Source organism: Necator americanus, chromosome IV (assembly GCF_031761385.1).
Source record: "Necator americanus strain Aroian chromosome IV, whole genome shotgun sequence".
NCBI classification, from domain to species: domain Eukaryota; kingdom Metazoa; phylum Nematoda; class Chromadorea; order Rhabditida; family Ancylostomatidae; genus Necator; species Necator americanus.
Window position 1 is genome coordinate 30,860,085 of NC_087374.1, and position 21,433 is coordinate 30,881,517.

At 39.4% G+C, this 21,433-nt stretch overlaps 2 protein-coding genes across 2 annotated transcripts; one reads left to right on the top strand and one right to left on the bottom strand.

The window, feature by feature from the left end:
- Positions 1 to 601: 601 nt before the first annotated feature.
- RB195_003302 (uncharacterized protein) lies at positions 602 to 11,429 on the top strand (the record flags this gene model as incomplete). The annotated part of the gene is made up of 15 exons (XM_064200901.1): positions 602 to 745; positions 4,302 to 4,421; positions 4,478 to 4,591; positions 5,978 to 6,101; positions 6,162 to 6,270; positions 6,513 to 6,645; positions 6,774 to 6,833; positions 7,712 to 7,830; positions 7,892 to 7,970; positions 8,745 to 8,840; positions 8,897 to 9,058; positions 9,135 to 9,239; positions 10,575 to 10,703; positions 10,805 to 10,856; positions 11,260 to 11,429. 15 exons carry the CDS (start codon positions 602 to 604, stop codon positions 11,427 to 11,429), a joined length of 1,716 nt encoding a protein of 571 aa, XP_064056782.1.
- Positions 11,430 to 13,795: 2,366 nt separating this feature from the next.
- RB195_003303 (uncharacterized protein) lies at positions 13,796 to 20,193 on the bottom strand (the record flags this gene model as incomplete). The annotated part of the gene is made up of 7 exons (XM_013451960.2): positions 13,796 to 13,965; positions 15,537 to 15,615; positions 16,978 to 17,063; positions 17,162 to 17,283; positions 17,547 to 17,609; positions 18,048 to 18,191; positions 20,153 to 20,193. The coding sequence occupies 7 exons, from the start codon at positions 20,191 to 20,193 to the stop codon at positions 13,796 to 13,798; spliced, it is 705 nt and encodes a 234-aa protein (XP_013307414.2).
- Between the last annotated feature and the right edge of the window lie 1,240 nt (positions 20,194 to 21,433).

A 21,433-nucleotide genomic window follows, 5' to 3' on the forward strand; every position in this document is an offset into this window, starting at 1 on the left:
TAAAAGTAAAGACTACCACTACAATGGTTTGGTAAAAGATGAAAATGCTACATTATTGGCATCATCTTTGTCAATTAGCTCATGTGATTATAAAAAAAGTTTAATGATGCCATGGCTTTTGTCAGCAGTCGGCGCCAATGTCCTTCAACCGCATTCTTCGGGCATGTGCGACCCACGAACATTCCCATTCCTCTTTTTTCGATCGGTTCAAAGAATGATTTTTCCTAATTCCGAAAGAAGTCCGCTTTAGAGGAAATGAGGGCGATTTTTTTTTTAAAAAACGCCAAAAAAATTATGAAGTGGACTAACGCAAAAATTGTTACAGTTTTGATACCACCCTTGCATTTTTTTTGTCATTTTTCGAATAATTATTTACGGTCTAGCTTCCTTTGCTTTATTTTTTCTTGTTTTCTTTTCAAAGTCTTTCTCATCTTTAATTCATCCCTCATCCGTGAATATATTTCTCTCACCCTCAGGGCATGTCGAAACCCTTTTCTCATTTCAAACCTGAGTCTTTCTTTGAACAACAGGAACATTTACACAGAACCTCTGTAGAACATTTTTGTGTTTCCTTACTTATATCATGTGAAGAACTCAGATAATGTCCGAAGAAGAACCGTTTGTGCTCACGAAGCCGTGTCGTGAGCAGAAGTTGGAACGTGTGGTGGTATTTAATGACAGGGCCGAGCTTAAACGTGTTCTACAGTGTGATCTGAAGCCTGGACTAAACGAAGTGCACATTGAGGCAAGTTTAAAATTTTCCTTATACTGCTATTAATCGTACGTACATCGGAAACGGTGAAATCTTCCTGAGATCACACTAGTGTGCTAAGGAATAGTGTAGTCTATTTTTGTGTATTTTTGTGCGAATCGCCAGATTTTCTGAAGTTCTTGAAATTTTAAGGAAGAAAATGAAGAAGGATTATCCCTTCAGGCCAAAATTTTCTATTTTAGAAGATTGTGCAGGTAAATCCAAGGCTAAGTATTAAGTCAGAACGAACGTACTTTCATCTGGTGATGGTTATTTTCTAAAGAAGACTAGATAAAGAACAATGAAAGAGTAATAGGAAAAGACAGAAATGCGATTCAAAGCATTAGAAAAATGTGGAAAGTCCTAGGATCTTAGGAAATCCTAAGAAAACAATCCAAATTTGTATCCATTTTTTTAGGGTTTTGGTAGGGGCCATAAGTGAAACTAGTTAGGAACCTAGAACTTCAATTAAAACGCCTACTGATTCGTAGCCACCAGCATCAATCAGCCTGTTTCGCCTGTTAAATTCGTTATCGAGAATCAATACTCATGTAAAAAATTGGCAAATAATGTTCCGAGAACATATGATGGTGCGATAACTGTCCGCTGTCGTTTTAGAAAAAAAAAACGAAAAAAAAACGAAAGTAGATTTTTGCTCTCATTGACATTATTGCTATGGTGTAGCTGCTTAAAGGCATCATCTTACGAATCTGAGGTGGTACGGATTTCATTCTTATATAGGATAGTAGATTATGGAGAGGGGGGTGATTCCGTCCATTCCTTCCTAACTGCCGTAAAAAAACGGTCTGGAAGATGCGGCGCGCTCCAATCGAACTCATTGCAGAAAATAGCGCAACGGAACGATCGAAGCCGTGTCTTCCGGGCCGCTTTCTACGGCAATTAGGAAGAAATGGACGGAATCACCCTTCTCTCCATAATCTACGATCCCGTACGATACTCCACCTGAAATCCGTACCACCTCAGATTCGTGGGATGAGGCCTTCAAATTTGCTAGGACAAAGTCTCACACAAAATTTCAAATTAAATGAAAACATTAAATTAATTAAAAAACTTAGTTTAAAAAATTTCTAGCTATTATTTTGAAAGTAAGGTTTAATTTCATGTCTAAAATAAGAAAATAATATCTGATGAAATTCCCGGCCTACTATTCGAACTGTGGAAAAATTGCGCTGACGAATTTACTGTTGGCCCATCTGTCGCCAGTAGAAGGATTATATACCCGGGGATACCGGGATTGTGATCTACATATTGAAGCTGCTAATAAATTTTTAGTGAAAAGTTAGAGCTCTTCTTAGTGCAAAATTTTTTTTGTCTGTGTCACTTTTCAAGCATGAATTATTGAAAACCAGGATAGAAATATGGATAACTGTTCAAATTTCTCGCTGGAAATTTCCTCCTTTTGCTACTACAGTGGATGTAAATTGTTTTCCACATACATAGGTAGAAATTTCACAAGATTCAGGTTTTTTTGTTCTCTTTTGATCGATTATTGATAAACGAATCACTAAAGCGTTGAACGAATAAGTGTAAACATCGCAAAATATGCACTTTGTGGATTGAGTCAGCTGGAAGAGGGAAAACGACTTGTGCCTCCTCCACTGCGCCAGGAATCAAATAAGAGGACAACGATCAACAAACGATGTTATCTCAGTGGAAATGGAGCAGAAAACAATTTTCTGTAGAGTTTAAATCTATAAATATGAATATAAATTATCTGTGCTTCAACGGATTTGTGGAAATTTATTGCGGTTTCGATATGAACCGATTTACTACGGTAGGCACGACTGCCCATTAGTTTTTAAGCAGAACGAATATGCTCCTTGTGTTCTATCGGTTGTGGCAAGAAAAGATGCACGCTGTGCAGATAATTTCCATTCAGTCAATTTGACCGAATTTGATCGTTCCTGATTCTTGAGCGATGGTTAATCTTTTGACTGATTGGAATGCGGAAAACAGGTTTATACACCTGTGTTCGTCAATGCGATCAATCACATCTACGTTTTGCGATCAAATTAAAGAAATTGCACCGGTAGTGACATTTTGTTCTCTCCGTAGATAGCTACCATACATTGAAAAAAAGAATTATAATATCTGTGGAGATCTTAGGAGACTTTATGTAAAAATAATTATGTAACTAAGTTAATTAAATTATAATTACAAGTCATAATTAAGTTTAAAGGCATCACCCCACGAATCTGAAGTGGCACGGATATCGGGTGGAGTATTCGTATACGGGATCGTAGATTGTGGAGAAGGGGGTGATTTCATTTCATTTCGTCCATTTCTTCCCAACTGCCGTAAAAACGGCCCGGAAGATGCGGCGCGTGCACAATCCTGGCGCGCTCCAATCGAATACATTATAGAAAATAGCGCGCTGAAAAGCTCGAAGCCGTATATTCCGGGCCGTTTTCCACGGAATTAGGAAGAGACCCCGTAGACGAATACTCCACCTGAAATCCGTACCACCTCAGATTTGTTGGGTGACGCTTTTAAGGTATTTATTTGCTTGATATTTGAACCAACTAACTTTCGATTATACAATTGTGGTCTGCATTCACTGATTCGTTTGCGTCCCAGGATCATTTTAAGGTATACAACGTTAAATTGATAGGTAATTAAATTAGTCCGAACTACAGTAACAACCCTTCCATGAGAATATTCTGGATTTGGGAAAAGTATCTCGATTAGTGAGTTTTCACTTTCCATATCATGAGAACAGCCTGGATACTCACTAAAAGAGGAGATTACAGCATATTCAGGATGGATATGCTAGGATTGACCAATGATAGTTAGGAGCGAAAATTAAAGTGTAAGATCAAAAGTACTTAGTAAGCACTGGGATACCAGATGTCAGCCTCTTAATGAGACCCATCTCTGACGTTGTGAGTCATCATTTGTTCTGAAATATCGAAAATGGACCCGAAAATGATAGCAATCGGAAAAAAATACTAGCGAAGAATAGGAAGTAAAATTTGAAAAAGGTACTTTTTGGTGGATTCTTCTTGGAGGGTGGTCGAAAGAAGCTTAAGAAGCTTTGCCAGGAAGGTATGACGTTTCTTTGAGTCTCTTCATGAGGACACAACGTGATACTGAACTCTTCAAGTTTTCAAGTGGTTTGAGGTCGAATGCAATCGAAGATAACATGGGACAAGACCAATATGTGTATGCCTACCTATACCTATGTGATGTCGAGCGAGTTCCGGAACGGTAGCAGATAGTCATTACCAGGAACGGGAACTACACAGGATCTTCGCAAGATTTCTCAGATTTTGCTCTTTTGGGCAAGAAGAAAACAAAACTTGCTCTTGAATCCCATCTCTTCAACGTGATATATTTTCACTTTTGAAATGCGTTTGGTAGCAGCACGGTCCGTTTTTGATTTTTCTTTTATGTTTTATCCTATTCGCCTTAAATGAAGCTAAATAAGCACTTTGGAGAAGGAATTTATGCAGGTCTTAAATATACATCCTCAGGATAAAAGATGAAGGTTCGCAAATGGAAGTAAAAAACTACTTAATCGGATTTTTAGAATGTCACAAATCGAATAGTACCTGACTCAGTTCGAGTCGATGGACGTGGTGATGGTATCATTCATGACGTTCAACTTCGTGATAAACCCACAATTCATGAAGAAACTGATTCTCCCATAGTAATTTTTTCGTTTTATTCTACTTAGGCATATGTACCAATTTTATGCTCATTTAGGCCATTGAGTTACGAGAGAGAATTGAAGAGAAACTCAAGGAAGTTAATTTATTGAAGGATCGAGAAACTGTGCTTAAGAGAAGGATTGAAATTTTAGATAAAATTGTTGGTGAGGTAAGTATTCATTTTTTTTTTTTGAAGAGAGAATTCACATTTCTTTTGAAGCCATTTTTGCTTATTAAAACTTTTTGAGACCTTTTGACTTCACGTCAGTTTTCCGGAAGTGTTCATATTCATTTTATTCGTACTTGGATGTTCAGTGGTAACGTTTCATTAACACATTTAAGAGATATAGAACGGCTAAGGTAGTGTAAGATCTCGAATGCCCGTTTGTCTGAACCTGCACAACTCTTGGAAGCTTAACTAAATTTTTAGAACCTCAACTCTTTCCATCAGTATTTTTCAGAGCCAGTAAAATTCATAGCGCAGGTTTTGCGCAGTCAGTAAGAGGTCCGCTAAGGCCGCACGGTCGATGGTTCGGAACCGCTCTAGTGCCAACCAAGCCTTTGATCCCTTCGGGGTCGATAAATTGGAACCAGACTTGTCTGGACAGACGAAAACACTGACGTGATGATTGGTTGTCCTCCACTAGTCATTGTATAGGCCAACACGGATTCCAAAAACAATTACGGTAGATCGCAGTAAAAAGCGTTGGACTCCTAAGTGGATCGGTAACTTCAGGGACGTTGTCCTTCACCTCCTAGTGAGATTCATGATGGAATTGCAATCCATTATATGTTAGGATAAGGACACCACTCTGCGTATTACTGGTATCTGGTGTATGTCGGTAAAAGTGGAATGTATGAGAGTTAAGCTAATTTTCACCGCCAAACTCAAACTAAAGCAGCACGTGTAATTTTCGTGGAATTTCCCTGGAGAAAAATACACCAGATTATCGCTACAAGTTTGCAGCCTTAATCTGATGAATGCAGATGTGTGTGCGCATGAAATTAAAAGCCAGGGTTTAATAGTGATAAGCTAAGGTAAGCTTTGATAGCTCTTGAGAGACTTGTAGTTGATATTCGTCCCAATTTGGTTCTCGGATCCATAAAAATCTTTGACGCTGTAGTTAATATTTCTATCGCACTTGAGACTTCTCCTGCATAAAGGTTTTCCTTAAAGGCATCACTCCACGAATCTGAGGTGGTACGGATTTCAGGTGGAGTATTCGTATACGAAATGGGAGACTACGAAGAGGAGGGTGATTCCGTCCATTCCCCTCTAATTGCCGCAAAAAACGGCCCGGAAGATACGGCTTCAGGCGTTCTGGCGCACCATTTTGTACAAGAGGTTCGATTGGAGCGCGCCAGCCTTGTGCGGCGCCGCATCTTCCGGACCGTTTTTTACGGCAATTAGGAAGAAATGGACGGAATCACCCCCTCTCCATAGTCTCCCATCCCGTATACAAATACTCCACCTGAAATTTGCATCACCTCAGATTCGTGGGGTGATGCCTTTTAAAAAAATTCTCTATTTATAGAGTGACGTCTCAAAATTCAGATTGGCAGTAATGTTGTTTCTCATCCGGACAAAAAAGAGCCGTTCATTGTGAGTCAAGAGACATTAGAAAATCTCACAAAATTCTTCTCCTACTATGAGGAGAGTTCTGTAAGAACTCGAACGGGTAGACCTTATCGTTCTTATCCTTCTTTTTCTTCTTTTTTCCTGACATTAATTGTTACAGAACTTCATAACGTAATCAAACGGCTGGAGAAGGAGGAACGAGAACTCTCAGCGTTGCATTCGACACTGGACAAAAACAAATCCGATCTCGACAAACATCATTCTAGCAAGTTAGTTTGTTAGGCTCAGATTTTTTTTCCTGGTGTGGAAGTATGTGATTTTTTATAAAATAGTTGTTTATAAATTACATCATAATGTTTATAAACAAGATTCACAGAAAGGGGAGAATAAATGGCGGAAAGTATAAAATACACGCTCTTTTCATAAAGATCCTGGACTTTACCGCCGAAGTGCTACTCATGATTGATCTGGAGCATAGATCGCTTCCATCTCAAATCAATTCGAATTTCAGATCGGTGATAGTTTCTGTGCAAAGTATTAATGGTGGAGTTGTACAATTGGAGGTCAGCTACCAGGTACATGGTGCCCGATGGACACCATCCTATGATATACGTGTGGAAACAGCTGGAAAACCATCTATGAAGGTGCATTGAATTTTCTATACAGGCTAATCGATATACCTGGACATAGATTCGTAGATTCTTTCACGAAATCTCCTTTTTTACCGTCTTTTAAAGTTTTTTGTCGCAATGAGTTTGAATTTATTTTGCAGATTACATACTTCGGAAACATCTCGCAATCCACGCTCGAAGATTGGATGAATGCCTCTCTGGTCAGGTTTGCTTCTGTTTGTTTTGATGAAATATAGGTTGGGAATATTTATTGACAACATCCTCCTGATCACTTAAAAAGCCATTAAAAGGAATTTCATAAGAAGGATATAATAGAATTGTAGTCAGAAAAAAATTGAAAACAAAATTCACTAGTAGGTTTGTTCACATTCCGCTAAAGTTTGCTCCTCTGCCAAAGTGCTTCAGAAAACTTCAGCGTTTTTAATAGGATGATAGCAGAAAAGTCCTTCCTTGATTCTTCTAACCTTAATTCTTTAAAACCTTAGTGTAATAGTGGTGATGTTGGTCAGAACAAACAACACCGGCACTGAGGCGGTGCTCAATTATCTCTTCAGATCGCAGACGATGGATATACTATTCTTATAGCGGCACGATTTGATTTTCTTAAAAAAATTACTAGTGAGAGAGCAGCACCGACCTCGCTGAACTTACTGAACATTTCGTTTTCACAGTACTTTTCCCTTCGATTTTTAGTTGTCGGTAGATATTAATCTTTTGTGTAGAATTTTTGAATTGAGCATTTATATTTCTCACCCACTGATTAACAGCAGACTGTGGATTTGTTGTGGGTATGGCGCAGTAGGTTAGTGGTCCGTTTTAGCCACACGATCGATACTTCAAAACCGGCCTATGCCAACCAAGCCCTTTATCCCTCCAGGGTCTACAAGTCGGTACCAGACTTGTCTGGGGGATAAAAGCACTGACTTGGCACATCGGTTGACCGCCGAAAGTTATTGTATAGGCCAAGACGCGTTCCAAATACCTCAACGGTTACCAGTTACAGTAAAACGCGTTGGTGCATCCCAAGTGGATTCATACGCCAGTGACTTTATCCTTTACTTTTTTGAACTTATTCAAGGTTCTCTCCACTGCTCAACCTTGCTCAGGAGGACAACTGCCAGAACCAGATGTAATCGATGCAATTTTTTATCGTAGTCCACCTCCTCGAGAGCAACCTGTGTTGTATTGCAGTGCATTGTATGTTTTCGTACGAGTAAATAAGTTGTCCAAACCACCGAAACTTTGCCATTCTTTCCAGTGGTTCCGCTCCACAGAGCCGTTCCTTTCCTCAAGCCGCATCAACAAGCGTCGTTGATTCGCCTCCTGTGACATTTGGAGTGAGCCACATTTATACGTAACCTCTCCGCTTGTGAATTTTCGCTTGGAGGCATCTCTCCACGAATCTGACGTGGTATGGATTTCCGAAGGCCAAAGACTATAGGAGGACATATGTTGCAGAAGGGGCGTGTGTGGTGTAGCGGTTAGAGGTCCCGCTTCCTGCACGATCGATCGGAGGTTCGAATCCGCCCTAGTGCTCACCAAGCCTTTCATCCCTCCGGGGTCGATAAATTGGTACCAGACTTGTCTGGGAGGATAAAAAGCACTGACTTGACACATCGGCTAGCCACCGCAAGTCATTGTATGGGCCAGATACACGTTCGTAAACCTCAAACGATTCTGAATTGAAGTGAACGTGGGGGCGCATCCCAAGCGGATTGATTAACGCCAGAAACTTTATCCTTTATCCTTTATGTTGCAGAAACGTGTGGGATCTCCCTCATCTCTCCCTGCATCAGTGTAAACAGATGGCTTCTGAATGCGATTCCTCACGACGTCCTCTGTTGCAGCGCGCCACCCCCGCCTGCGATTCGTCGAACAGGCGATTCATTCTATTTCACGAATCGCAGGCGAGGGCGGAGCGCAAGGAAGCTGCGATAGAGGACGTCGTAAGGAACCGCATTCAGAAGCCGTCTGTTTACAGTGATGCAGAAAGAAATGAACGAAATCACACCCGTTTCTGCAATCTGTGTCCCCGTATAGTCTTTGTCCTTCGGAAATCCATACCACGCCAATTTCATAGGATGATGGCTTTAAATGATATCATTTTTCAGGTGGCTACAGCCGCTCCCATGAAACCTCACGCATTAAGCACTGAGTTCACGATTTCCAAGCCTGCTGCTATTCCATCTGATGGAGCAGCGCATAAGGTTAAAAACGCTCAACAAGCGGATTCCAGCTGCATGCTTCTTGACGTCTATTTCAGGTAACAGTCGGAATTCTTGACGTCGATCCGGTACTCCTTCGTCAATGCGTCCCATCGAAAAATCTAAGCGCATTTCTCACTGCTTTTGCAGTGAATACTTCTCAACTTCCGCTTTTATTGGGTGATGCAGCTGTTTATCTCAACAACAGTTTTGTCTCCAAGGTGAAGTGACATTGTACAGGAGTATTTGAAAGAATTTTTTATTTGTTGACTAGTGAATCTTCACTTCTTCTTCCAGACAACAATGAAAAATGTCTCGCCTGGTGAGAGATTCTCTTGCTCTCTTGGAATTGACACCGCCTTGCAAATTGAGTACAAACCTGTTAAAAAATATCATGAGAAGGTATTTTTACTGATTTTATTTGCCCAATCATACAAAATAATCCCATAAGAGATCTGGATATAAAACCAGTTGGATAGAAAATGTAACAGGGGTTTTGAAACCTATAAAATGTTCTCCAAGCTTTGCGATTTAAAATAGTAGTAATGTAGGAAGGGGATCTCTCAATATGGAAGATGAGCGCTTAAAACCACCAACGTTCTTGCATTGGTAATGTAGTGGTGCCGTTCGCGTCGAAATGACGCGTTCCCTACCCGGCCCACCTCTTCGGGCGATCCGGGGACGATTGGTCGATAGGACAAAGGGGTAATAAACAGTAACAAACTCTCTCTTTTCACTTTTTCCTCGGTTTTTTTTTGAAATATTTGTTCGTTCCTTTCTTTTTGTGTGTCTGAACATAGATAAGACTATATAGTATTAGCGAAATTCTTTTCCTTTCTTCAGTAGTTTGTCTTCCTTTTATCCTCCTCCTTAAAGAGCTTTTTTTTATATTCCTGAAATCAAATTCAGATCGCAATGGTTAGACTTGGTTCGAATTTTTGATGTTTGATTGTGCGCGACTGTCGTTTCTCCTAATCGAATTTTTTGATTTTTCTGTGAATGCGACCGTGAAGTTCGCTAATAATGCAGAATTGCTTTAAAAAATAAAGACGGGCAACTCCAGGAGATAAATTTTAAGAAAGGTTAAAGGTAAAAAAAAAGACAAAATCGATAATGTCTCAAAAGTAGAAAAATGATAGTAATTTTAGTAAAATGAACTGTAGAAGCAGCCAGCTACCCTTTTTCATTGAAAATGCAGCAAATCATGAAACCAGGTTCCCTTTTCGATGCATAAAAAACTGCAGGGGAAAAAGTGGTATGGGATCTTTCGGGGAAAAACGCAAGACGCATTTATTAACTCTTTTCCACGTTAGAATGAAGTGTTGAGAACGGGATTATGAATATATCCTCAGTTCTTTATGAATATTTCTATGTTATGTTATGTTTCTCAGTTCTTATCTCTCCAGACGGTTAGCTAAATATGAAAGTTACTATTGATGAAACGTTGCAAATAACAATTTTAAAAAAAGACATCTGAAAAATTCAAGGTGTTCTAAACAAAAATTCCGAAAGGAAACTTCAAACATTTTCACTGTTCCTATGAAGCCAGAAAGCAAAAAAGGAGGTAATTGACATGGAGTGAAATGACTAGGATAAAATGAAGCATCACTGAATAAAATAATAAAAAATAAATAAATAAAATAAAAAAATAAATAAATAATAAAACAAGAAGTATTCGCGTGTTTCTTTATACTACAACATATTTGTACTCGTTATGTTCTTCATCAGTATTTTCAGGTTGGAATAATCGCAAAAATCTCATCCACCGTCCACGATCAACTCATTGTTGTTAAAAATACACGCAATGAATCATTACTACTCACCATCAAAGAATCCATACCGCAAAGCACTGACGAACAAATCAGGGTTTGTTGTCCTTAGCAGAAAATCTTTTAGAACTCTCTGTTAATTCTTTGTAAATAATCATTCATGTTAGAAAATATTCTCACATAATACTTATTTTCCAGGTAAGACTTATCTCTCCAGAGATACCTTCTTCGGATGTGGCCAAGGAATCAGGTGTGCTGTTTACTATTCTGTTTTTTTAGTAGTTTTTTCTTTCATTATGAACAACTTTTTTGTACTGTCGTAATTCTAATTTACTAAAATTTTGTTCCTTTAAAAAAAATCAAACCAGAACCTTTTGATCGATTCACAGATAAACTCAGTTGGACGGGCAAAATATAGTAAAGGGTATTTTTGCTTGATATTTGGCATGACAGGCAACCGTTATTTTCGAAATCAAGTGGTTTTTTTGCAGCCATTATTTCTCATTTATTATTATATGTATTTATTCTAGTATTTATTCCAGTATTTATCCTAGTATTTATTCTAGTATTTATTATTTATTCATTGCACATATATCGTCAACGTAATAGCAAAGCAAACTCGATGCAATTTTTACTATCATATATAATTACAGATGATCTCACAACTGTTGCTGAACTTCCGAAAGAAGGTCCAAAGATGAACGAAAGCAACATTCTGGAATGGACAATTACGATACCGGCTGGAAAATCCAACGAACTTCACGTGAAATGGGCTGTCGATCATCCAGTCAATGAAACTGTGGATTTCGTCAAACGTCATTAAAGCGTGCCTTATCGGAAGAAAGTCAGGATCTGCTATCCTTGATCCAAACCCATTATTGAAGTATTAAAGTTGTCTTCTACGTTCAGATTAGTGCTTTTTGTTTGCAAATAATCAACCGGTTTGTTAGTGGATTACATTTGTGAAAATAAGTACTAGTTTGAGAGTTTTGGTAACGATGAAGGCCGTATTTGATAAAATCACACACTATCTTCATTGTTGACTGCTGCTGAGTAGATAAATATCTCATCTGCTGTTATTATCAAACCTAGTGAAAGAATATTTTTTTACTTTTTTAAGCAACACTTATGTGTGCCGTGATACAACATACATAACAAACACATTTATGAGATAACAGAGCCTTCTAGAACGAAGTAAACTGTTTGGCAGGTTATATATCATGGAAAAAGACAGCGAAATTTTTCTATTACATATTAGTACATTTTTCTGAAATATTTCTCTATTATCTCTATTACTTAGTTTAAAGTTAAAGTTAACGCTACTATTGGTGCAGAATAAGTGATCGAGTCCATTAAAACTCTGCAGAAACAATAACCACTATCCTAGCCTTGCGGTTCTGAAATTGGGCATTTTTCATGGTAGGGAAGCACGGAACGTGTCCTGTGCGCTCTCCCTATCTTTCTTGTTTTTCTTTCTTTCTCTTTTTTTCCGATCACTTACCCGATCGGATAAATGAATTCTAATGGGCATATGAATGAATGAATGAATGAATGAATGAATGAATGAATGAACGAATGAATGAATGAATGAATGAATGAATGAATGAATGAACGAATGAATGAATGAGTGAATGAATGAGTGAATGAATGAATGAATGAATGAATGAATGAATGAATGAATGAATGAATGAATGAATGAATGAATGAATGAATGAATGAACGAATGAATGAACGAATGAATGAATGAATGAATGAATGAATGAATGAATGAATGAATGAATGAATGAACGAATGAATGAATGAATGAATGAATGAATGAATGAATGAATGAATGAATGAATGAATGAATGAATGAATGAATGGATGAATGAATGAATGAATGAATGAATGAATGAATGAATGAATGAATGAATGAATGAATGAATGAATGAATGAATGAATGAATGAATGAATGAATGAGTGAAATGCCTATAAAAGAATGTGGTTTGTGTGAACCGCTACCGATACCATTTGGCCTGCACGAAACGTATCCTGTACTCGTCTCCACAATCACATACCTGGCTGGTGGATCGTCTAGGTAGAGGCAAAACGATTCAGCCTTTCAGTTTTAACCTCTATTATTTCTTTTTCTCAGTGACTTTTTTCCAGTCAATAAACAATTACTTAGCACTTATCCAGGAGATCGAGCATTATGGTCTCAATTAGACTGGAAGAGGTAGCACGACTGATCTAATTTGTCTCACGATGAGTATGAATTTTTTACATTGTCTCAGGGTGAGTACCAATGTGATCGTACATTATTTGAAATTAGAATAGGAGTCGTTAATTTTTAGATTTGTTGTCACCTATCAAAATTGTTAGCATTTTCCGCAGAATTCCTAGAGATTGGTAATCAGCAGCCAAATTTCTCCTATTCCCGTTATTAAAGTCCTAGATATTTCATCCTAAAAATAATTTTGTCTTCATCATCTCTATGTTTCGATTAACCGCTTCTGATTGGAAAATTTCTCACAATTTTTCTCCAACTGCTCCGCATATAAACCCTCTTGAATCACTGACACAAATCTGTGTGTGTGTGTGTTTCAACTCGACTTCCCATGCAATAAAAAGTAATACTTCTGCACTCAACGCTCAACGTGACAAGATTTAGGAAGCCGTCTGTAGAAAAATCTCTTCACCTCGAACACAGCCAACAGACATTCGCACAATGGTAAAAAAACAATTCTAATGTGAAAAACAAAATAGGCACAGGAAAAATCAACTCCTCAAAAAGAAAATTAGTACAGTGACAGAAAGTGTTAAAACCGCTTCCATGAGCTAGAATAACAATTTTTAGAAGAAAGAAAAAACAAGCCATATGTCGAAAAAAAAGAGGAAAGTACCATCAACAAACCAACTGCATTAAAGTTGTAATCGTAATTACCATTAGAAAAAGCACAAAAATATACAAAAAAAAAAGAAAAAATTTGATGACTTTTTCATTAAAACACTAAGAGATAATCGCTAAAATTACACACCTAAGGCAAAGCGAAGTGCAGCCTTCTAAACATTCTATACACTTAAAAAATAACAATCGATTTTATGCGTAAGCAGCCTTGCTGCTTAAAGTATTCTTGCATTTTGTAACCAAGAAAAAAAAAAGAAATATCCAGTGTAGGATGGGGAAAATCAATACAATGCAAATAGGAATCATTTGTTTCGAATCATAAACGTTTTGAAGTCGGTCCAGTAATTCGAATCCTTGTACAGGTATGTCATACTGCTGATCAGGGACCCTTGCAGCACATCTGTGTAGTGTTCGAACAACCATAGCACGACACCCCAACAGAACGCAGCATACACCGGAAAGACTTTGAATTCTGCAAAAAATCGGGGATTTTCACTGATAAGGTGTAATAAGGTCAAAATGACATGAAGCGCGGTACAGTTGCGTAGGTGGCTGCGCTCGAAGCGTTGCGGTGGGGAGAGCGGTTGGAATCGAGGTGAGACCATCGGGAACTGCAGCGATAGTTGGCGCTAGGAATCGTCGAAAGATCTTCACTTCTACGCTCAATCGCCCTGTTTTCATCCGACCATATGTATAACTTAGACGAATATTTAACTCTGAATCCATTACTTTGACGAAATCTAAGATTATAATCCACTGAAATGCATAGCATTTTCGGTGACAATCGATCAGGTTGCTCCTTTCAAATTTTATGTGTTGATGCCAGCGGCAGTCTTGCGCGAATATCACAGTAGCAGTGGAAATAAACAGCATTCGCATAAATATCCATTTTATTGGGACATTAACTGAATTTACATTAGCTCTAGAATGTTGTCGTCTAGAATGTAGAATGTCGAATGTCAATGTTAGAGAGTCCCTTCGAAACTCGGAAGATCTGCCTGTCTGTGAGCCTGAGCGTTTTTCTAGGCATTCGAGAAAGTGCTGGACTGTTCATGGAATCTTTCAGCCCATATCGTAATAAGGAGCAAAGCAGGACTGTGTGCACCAAAATAAATAGGCATTATCTGGGAACGATCTTTCTGCACTGGTATTAGCCATTCCGAGCGATGGACATTGGTGAACGTCTGCTACCCGCACGGTATCTTCGGCGTCTATCCGAAGCTTTCCCGCTGTGTTCTCCTAATTTTGGCACCTCGGATCACCATCTGTTTCTGGCCCGCAAAATTTTCTTCGCGTCAAAAACTGTTCTTGTTTCAGAACCGAAGAGAGACCTTGCCTAGTTCTTACTCATTGCATCTCAATTTCGTTTTAAAAAATTTACGGTAAAATAAATCTGAGATCATGAATTAAAAAAGGATCACCAAATTGATCAAATATGAATAGAAGTATCAAAGATACGATAGAACTAATGATTTTGTCTTTGACTTATCTCCTACGTGGATTTACAGTACGTTTCGACATTTGCGAGATTTTGCCGGTGTCCTGCAGCACTCATATGCTCGATGCCAAGCCAGCCAACTAACCGCGGGTCCCGCTAACACCCTGTGGTAAGCTCGAGCGGGGTAGTCTGTGCTCCACGCCGTCTTGGAGTTGCCGGGAAGCCGGTTACCTTCTTCTCACGGAAGCTTCTCCTTCTTTTAGGAAAAGTTGAATGCTGCCCAGTTGTTCTTAGTTGGGTTGAGATCGGTCCGCTTCCTGCATCCACTCGATTTCCCCCCAGGCAATGAATGAACTTGAAAGTACTAGAAACGTTGCCTTGATAGGTGCAAGGTAAGCGAAGCCAAGAGCTTGCGCACCTCAGGAATGGTGAGTAACCTAGTCGTAACCACGTCTACCAATTCTTTCAGTTAGAATGTGGAAGAAGTAGCTCGCGAACGTCACAGAAGCAAGCTTCATTGTTTTTACTCTACGACTACAAACCTTTATTCTTTAACTTTATTTTCTTAAGTGTTAAGTAAAAAAAGTGAGGCAATCAGCACTTACTTGGCTGTGGTATAACTTCCTTCTTAACCAGTAGTTTAGCCAGACCTATCGTAATTCGAGAAAGCAAATACATATTGACCTAAAATAAAATCAATGGATGAGCTCCGGTTTAGTTTTTTTTAAATGTATTATTTAGTTTTTTTTTTCCAAATTTTTTCCAAATTATAGAATTTTAGGACAGAACAATATCTGCAAACAAGTATTGGTTGGACCAAACACACCAATTTTCAGTTTTTTTGCAGGGTATTCACTGTCCCCTACTAGGTTCTAATTTTTGAGAACCTATTTTGAAAGTTTGAGAACATTCGGAGGATTAATACTTCCGACTTAGACGTATCCCTATAGTGATCAAAAAATACCACCTCATGCTTCTCCATTTACATCTGAAATCCTGGAGTTTCATCTGTTTCTCACCACAACAGCACTTCTTTTCTAATATTATTTTTAATAGCGAGTGTTCATCTTAATTTTTGTTGGGAATATTTTTTTACGTCGATGCTTCCACATAATCGTACAATACAATCATAATTCATCGTATCATATCTTTTTGTATTGTAACATCACTTTTGTACTGCTACAGTAAGAAACAATCAAGGATTCTTGACTACTCCGTTCGGCTACAGTATGCAGCACTTACCAATTCTGACCCTTCACTACGTGCAGGTTATTCGCATAATTATCTTGAAACTGTTTAGAGATTCACAAACTAAGGAACATTGTTAAAGGCAGCATACCACGAATCTGGGGTGGAGCGGATTTCAGGAGGAGCATCCGTATACGGGGTCGTAGATTATGGAAACCGGGGAGGTTCCGCTTACCTCTCCCTGAATCACTGCGCTCCTGAATGCTGTTCTGTTCGATACCTTCTGTTGCAGCGCGCCACTCTTGCACGCGTAGCGTTCCTTTCTGCCAATCGAAGCACTCCGAATTGATTTTCGGCGAGTCGCAGGGCGGAGGCGGTGCAAGGGGTGGAGCGTTGCAATGAATGGCGTCGTACAATACAGCATTCTGGAGGCGGCTGTTTGCAGTGATGCAGAAGGAGATGAGCGGAACCACCCCCGCCTCCGTAATCTACGACCCCGTACACGGTTACTCCACCTGAAATCCGCACCACCTCAGATTCGTGGTATGCTGCCCTTAAGTCAGATCAATTTCTCCTGATCTCGCGCGTACGTACGCTGTGCGCTCCGCTGTCGGGCGTCTGAGGCTTCCTCATTGCAGGACGGGGACCACATTACAGGACCCAGCAATCTTGCACCCCTACGAGGAGAGGGTCTCAAGGCAGACGGGCACAGACGCTCAACAACCTCAACAACGCGTTAGTTCGGGAGTACTTGATCAGATCTTAGTCGAGTTTTTCAATTATTATTCTCTGTTCATTTAATACAAATCATTTTTTCTCCAATTTTTCTTTACCACAATATGTGGAAAAGATTATTACCTGCATGTTTACCGAGTTATCATCGCCAAAAACAAAGTATCCGACAATCGCACCAGCAACAAAAGACTGCCATTCACGTGGATGTCCTAGAGAGAAAATCCTGCAGAAATGTGAAAAGTTCCACGGCACAAAAAAATTTTGCTAACTGCATCTGAAGGAGAAGTTATGTCCCGTAATTCATTACCTTTAGTGCCATCAATTCTCATCAGAAATTCTTTGACGAGTCGAAAGGAGAATGCAAATTTAGCCAGATTCATAGCGTGTATTCTTGTCAACCGCAGAATCGTTAGGATTTTCTCGAGCAATCTGAAAAGGTACCGGAGATCCCAAATATTCTATATGTGGTGAACAAACATGAAAAAGACCGCAGGCGGTTATCATTATTTATTTCTTATTTACTTATTTATTCCTCGAAAGTTTAACAAAAACCTGTTTTTATCTTGGCTCATTTTTTTCTCATCTGCACTAACTGAAATAGTTGGAAACAATTTACATTTTGTGAGGGAAAATGGACGACAAAATATATTCTTGAAAATTTGTTTTTCCTAAAAACTAAAAAAAAAACTCACGTTCCCTGCCCGAACAAGAAAACCATGACAAAAGCGTGCGGTGCTCTGATTCTTGTCCCATAGCTGAAAGAGATCAAAATGTTTTCATTATTTGCGCCCTCGGATTCACAGAAATGGGCAAAGCATAGTAGGGTCAAGGAACAGTCGCGTAATTGGCTGCTCTCGAAGCTGTGCGGCGGTTATTAATATTTATTTCTTATTTACTTATTTATTATTTGTTGTTTCAAAGGAAAACCCTTGCTAACACCTCTCATCGCTGCAGTTCGCGATGGATGGTCCCATCTTGATTCCAACCGCTATCTCCACCGCGTCACTTCAAGCACAGCCGCTTACGCAGCTGCACCGTGCGTCATGTCGCTTCATTGTAGACGTCAGTACAACACGTTTAAATTAAAAAAAAATCCCGAATTTACGAAGGATGCTGTTTTATTTAAAATCTCTCAGAAAGTTGACAATTCGCTTTTGATAAATTTAAATTTGTTCAGATTTTGTAATGCTCACATAAGTCCGTTTCTGATCCCTTTGATTGCGGCCAGAAAATAGGGATAATCCTTAAAAGTCCTCAAAAACTCGTTCCCAACGGACTCCCAATTTTGCGCAATATGCGCCAGTGTGGCGATCATCCCGACGGGATGTGGTTCAACCCTGAAGAAGTTAATTTATCTGTCAGCAATTTCAGAATCAGAATTCAGAAACAGGAGCCACGCTCAACAAATATATTGAATAAGTTTGACGAATGAGAAGTTCTAGATAAAACTCGATTATGTGGCTGAGAAGGGAACTTCCAGATGATTGAAGTAGACAAGCCAAAGATTTGTAAGTTTCCGAATTCACTTTCAACCAAGAAAGAGCCTCATAGATAAAACTTTGTCAGAATAACTCTACATACACTTCTCATAAATGTACATGAGTCAAGTGGATAGACTAGACTCAAAACGGAAATAAAGGACTCATCAATGAAGCCGATTCAATGTCACGATACCATGAATCTGACAGGAGAATCCGCGGGAAAAGTTACGGATGAGGTTATAGATTGCCGGATGCGGAGTGATTCCGCTCATTTTCCCCTATTCGTCGTAAAAAAAGGCGTGGAAACCTTTCATTTTCTACGAGGTGCGTCAGAACGCTCCTCCACTTCCGGTCCCCTTAGCAGCTTATTTATTGGTTTCATTGGAAAAGGTTAGTGAGAAGACAACATCGATCTTCTGCCGCTCGCACGTGGATGCGGCGTGTGCTCAAAGGTGGCGAGTTGCAACCGATTTCGTAGGAAAGAACGGCGTCTTTATTTCACAACTGTACCTTTAGCTTTTCCCATCAATTCTCTCACCACGTCAGATTGGTGTTATTCTCCCTTTAATACCGTCTTTAATCCGGAGAGCAACTATTAACTGCAATAAAATGATAAAAGTCACCAGCGCCGCCAACCGCATCTCCAGCTTTTCCCGCAGATTCTCTTACCTCGCCAAATTCGTGGAATGCATATTGAAAGGATTGAGGACAAAGTCTCTGACGTATTAAACGCCTATGATGCACCTACTTGTTTAACAGCAATGCGGAGTTGTTGGAGTATTTATTACCTTACTCAATCGATTGCGAAAGCCAGGCCCATCCATCAGACCAGGTTTTTACCTACCCCTCCTCAACACCTCGGCCCTCCCCTCCCCAGAGAAATTCCTTGTGTCACTTTATCTAGCTCGGTGAAATAAAATTTTGGTTGGTGCAAGGGCGGTTTCGAACCTTAGATCGATCATGCAGTCAGAGGCGAACCTTCTACCGACTGCGCTACACACGCTCCAAGTGAGAATTGTCCCCCCAGCAAAAATATAGTTTAGATACAAAAAGGATACGTAGAAAGGACATGCAAAAATCCTTATGACGGAACTTAAATATAATATGCTTTGAATTGAAAAGCGTAAAAGTTTCTTCAAGGTTAAAATCACGACCGTTCATGCACAAAATAATCATTTGGCTTAATTTTAATGGAAACATATCGAAAACAGAATGATCACTATGATTTCTAATAAAGTTGAAGAAATTGGTTCATGTAGGAAGCCTTCTGCTTCTTATTACCAGCTCCGTTTATTTACTGTGTTTATTAAGTACTATATTATTTATTTAGTCAACTTCAAACTTTAAAGACACTATCCAACAAAGCTGACGATGTTCGGATGTTTCGATGAAGACAAAGCATTAGGGTTACAAGTTAGGAAGATGAGCGTGTTCACGTTCATTTTTCCTCCATCGTCCAGGAAGCAGTGGAAAAGTGGAAAAAACAAACAGTTGAAAACAGCACCCTGCACGAATTTTCCTACGAGGCACCCTAAAACACCGTTTTTTTGTACTCCGTCGGCTTTCTTTTTAGTCCATGCGTTGGTTTTAGTTGGAGGGGCTGGAGATGAAATCTCACGGATTACCTTCCACTCGCTCGCAGATGCGGTACGTGTGCAGTGATGGGGCGTTCTAACGTGCCTCGTAGGAAAATTCGTACAAAAAAGTCAATTCACACGTTGTGTTTCAGATATCAATCGAGATCGAGTACAGTAAATTTCCTGGTAAGGTGTTTTTGGCAGAAATTTGCTTTCAAGTACGGTGAAGAAATTACTTACCTTGACAGTAATGCATCAAATAAATTGGTGCTTGTGTTCATAGCATTTGTTATTGAGATAAAAGTCGAACTACTGAGTTGACAGCTTCTTTATTTAGATGATGCAACATCTAGGCAGTAAATGTCTCCGGTTATTTTTTAATCCCTATCATGATTCGTGCAAAAATATTCTGGTGACACCGTAAATGAACACGTGACACAGCACAGCATTGAACATCCTTAAAGGCAGTATACCACGAATCCGACATGGTGAGGGAAAAGGAAAAGCAGGACGAAACAGGAAAAGCTAGAGATGGGGTTGTGGATGGCGGGATCAGGGGTGGTTAGGCTCATCTTCCCCTGATCGTTGTAATAAACGGCGTGGGAACCACTTTAGGTCCTACGAAGTACGTTAGAACGCCCCTCTATACTCATGTTAAGGTCCCCTCAGCGGTCTATTCATTGGTTTTACTTGATTCACTGATTATCACTAATTTTTGATCGATCGCACTTGGATGCTGCGCGCGGACAACAGTGGTGCGTTACAACTAAAATCGTCTTTTAAAAAAAACGTCGTCATCCACACCGTCTTTCACGACGGTTACGATAAGATGAGCGGGACCATCCCTGATCCCGCAGTCTACAATCCAAACTTCAGATTTTCCCGCGGATTTCCCCACCACGTCAGATTCGTGGTACCCTCCCTTTAAGTCACTTTTAGGGTAATCACAGCTTTTTCATGAGATATTCAAGTAAAAGGGTGCAAATAATGAAACACAGGTGGATTCCACTTTATGGGGAAATTGTTCGATCAAACAAAAGAGCAATCAAAGAGAAAGTTTTGTTCCTGGATAAATTTCAAAAACGTTTTTTTACTAACATCTTTAGTAATCACATAGCGCAAAACTCTCTCAAAACTCAGTGATTTCTCCCTACTGTATCTATCTTTCTCATGCATGAGAATAGAATTTTCACTATTCTTGTTTGTTTTTTTTTTGTTTTTTTTTTCATATTTGATAGATCAGCTTTGTTTGTCAGTTTTTATACTTACTGTGCCTTCTTTAGGACGACTAGAGGGAATTGGGCGGTGTCGCGCTCCTTTTCGTAACGCAAACACTATAATTCCCCTGGAACCTGAGGTTTCAACGTAAATTTCGTCGTGTGCTGCCTTTAAATTAACACAAACAAGGCCATGGAAAAGTTTATTAGTAGAATCGAATACAGCCGCTGCAGTACATTCTATGTCGACCTTACAGTACCGATGGGACCTAAGCGGCGCCAGTGCTGCTATGGAGGATATACG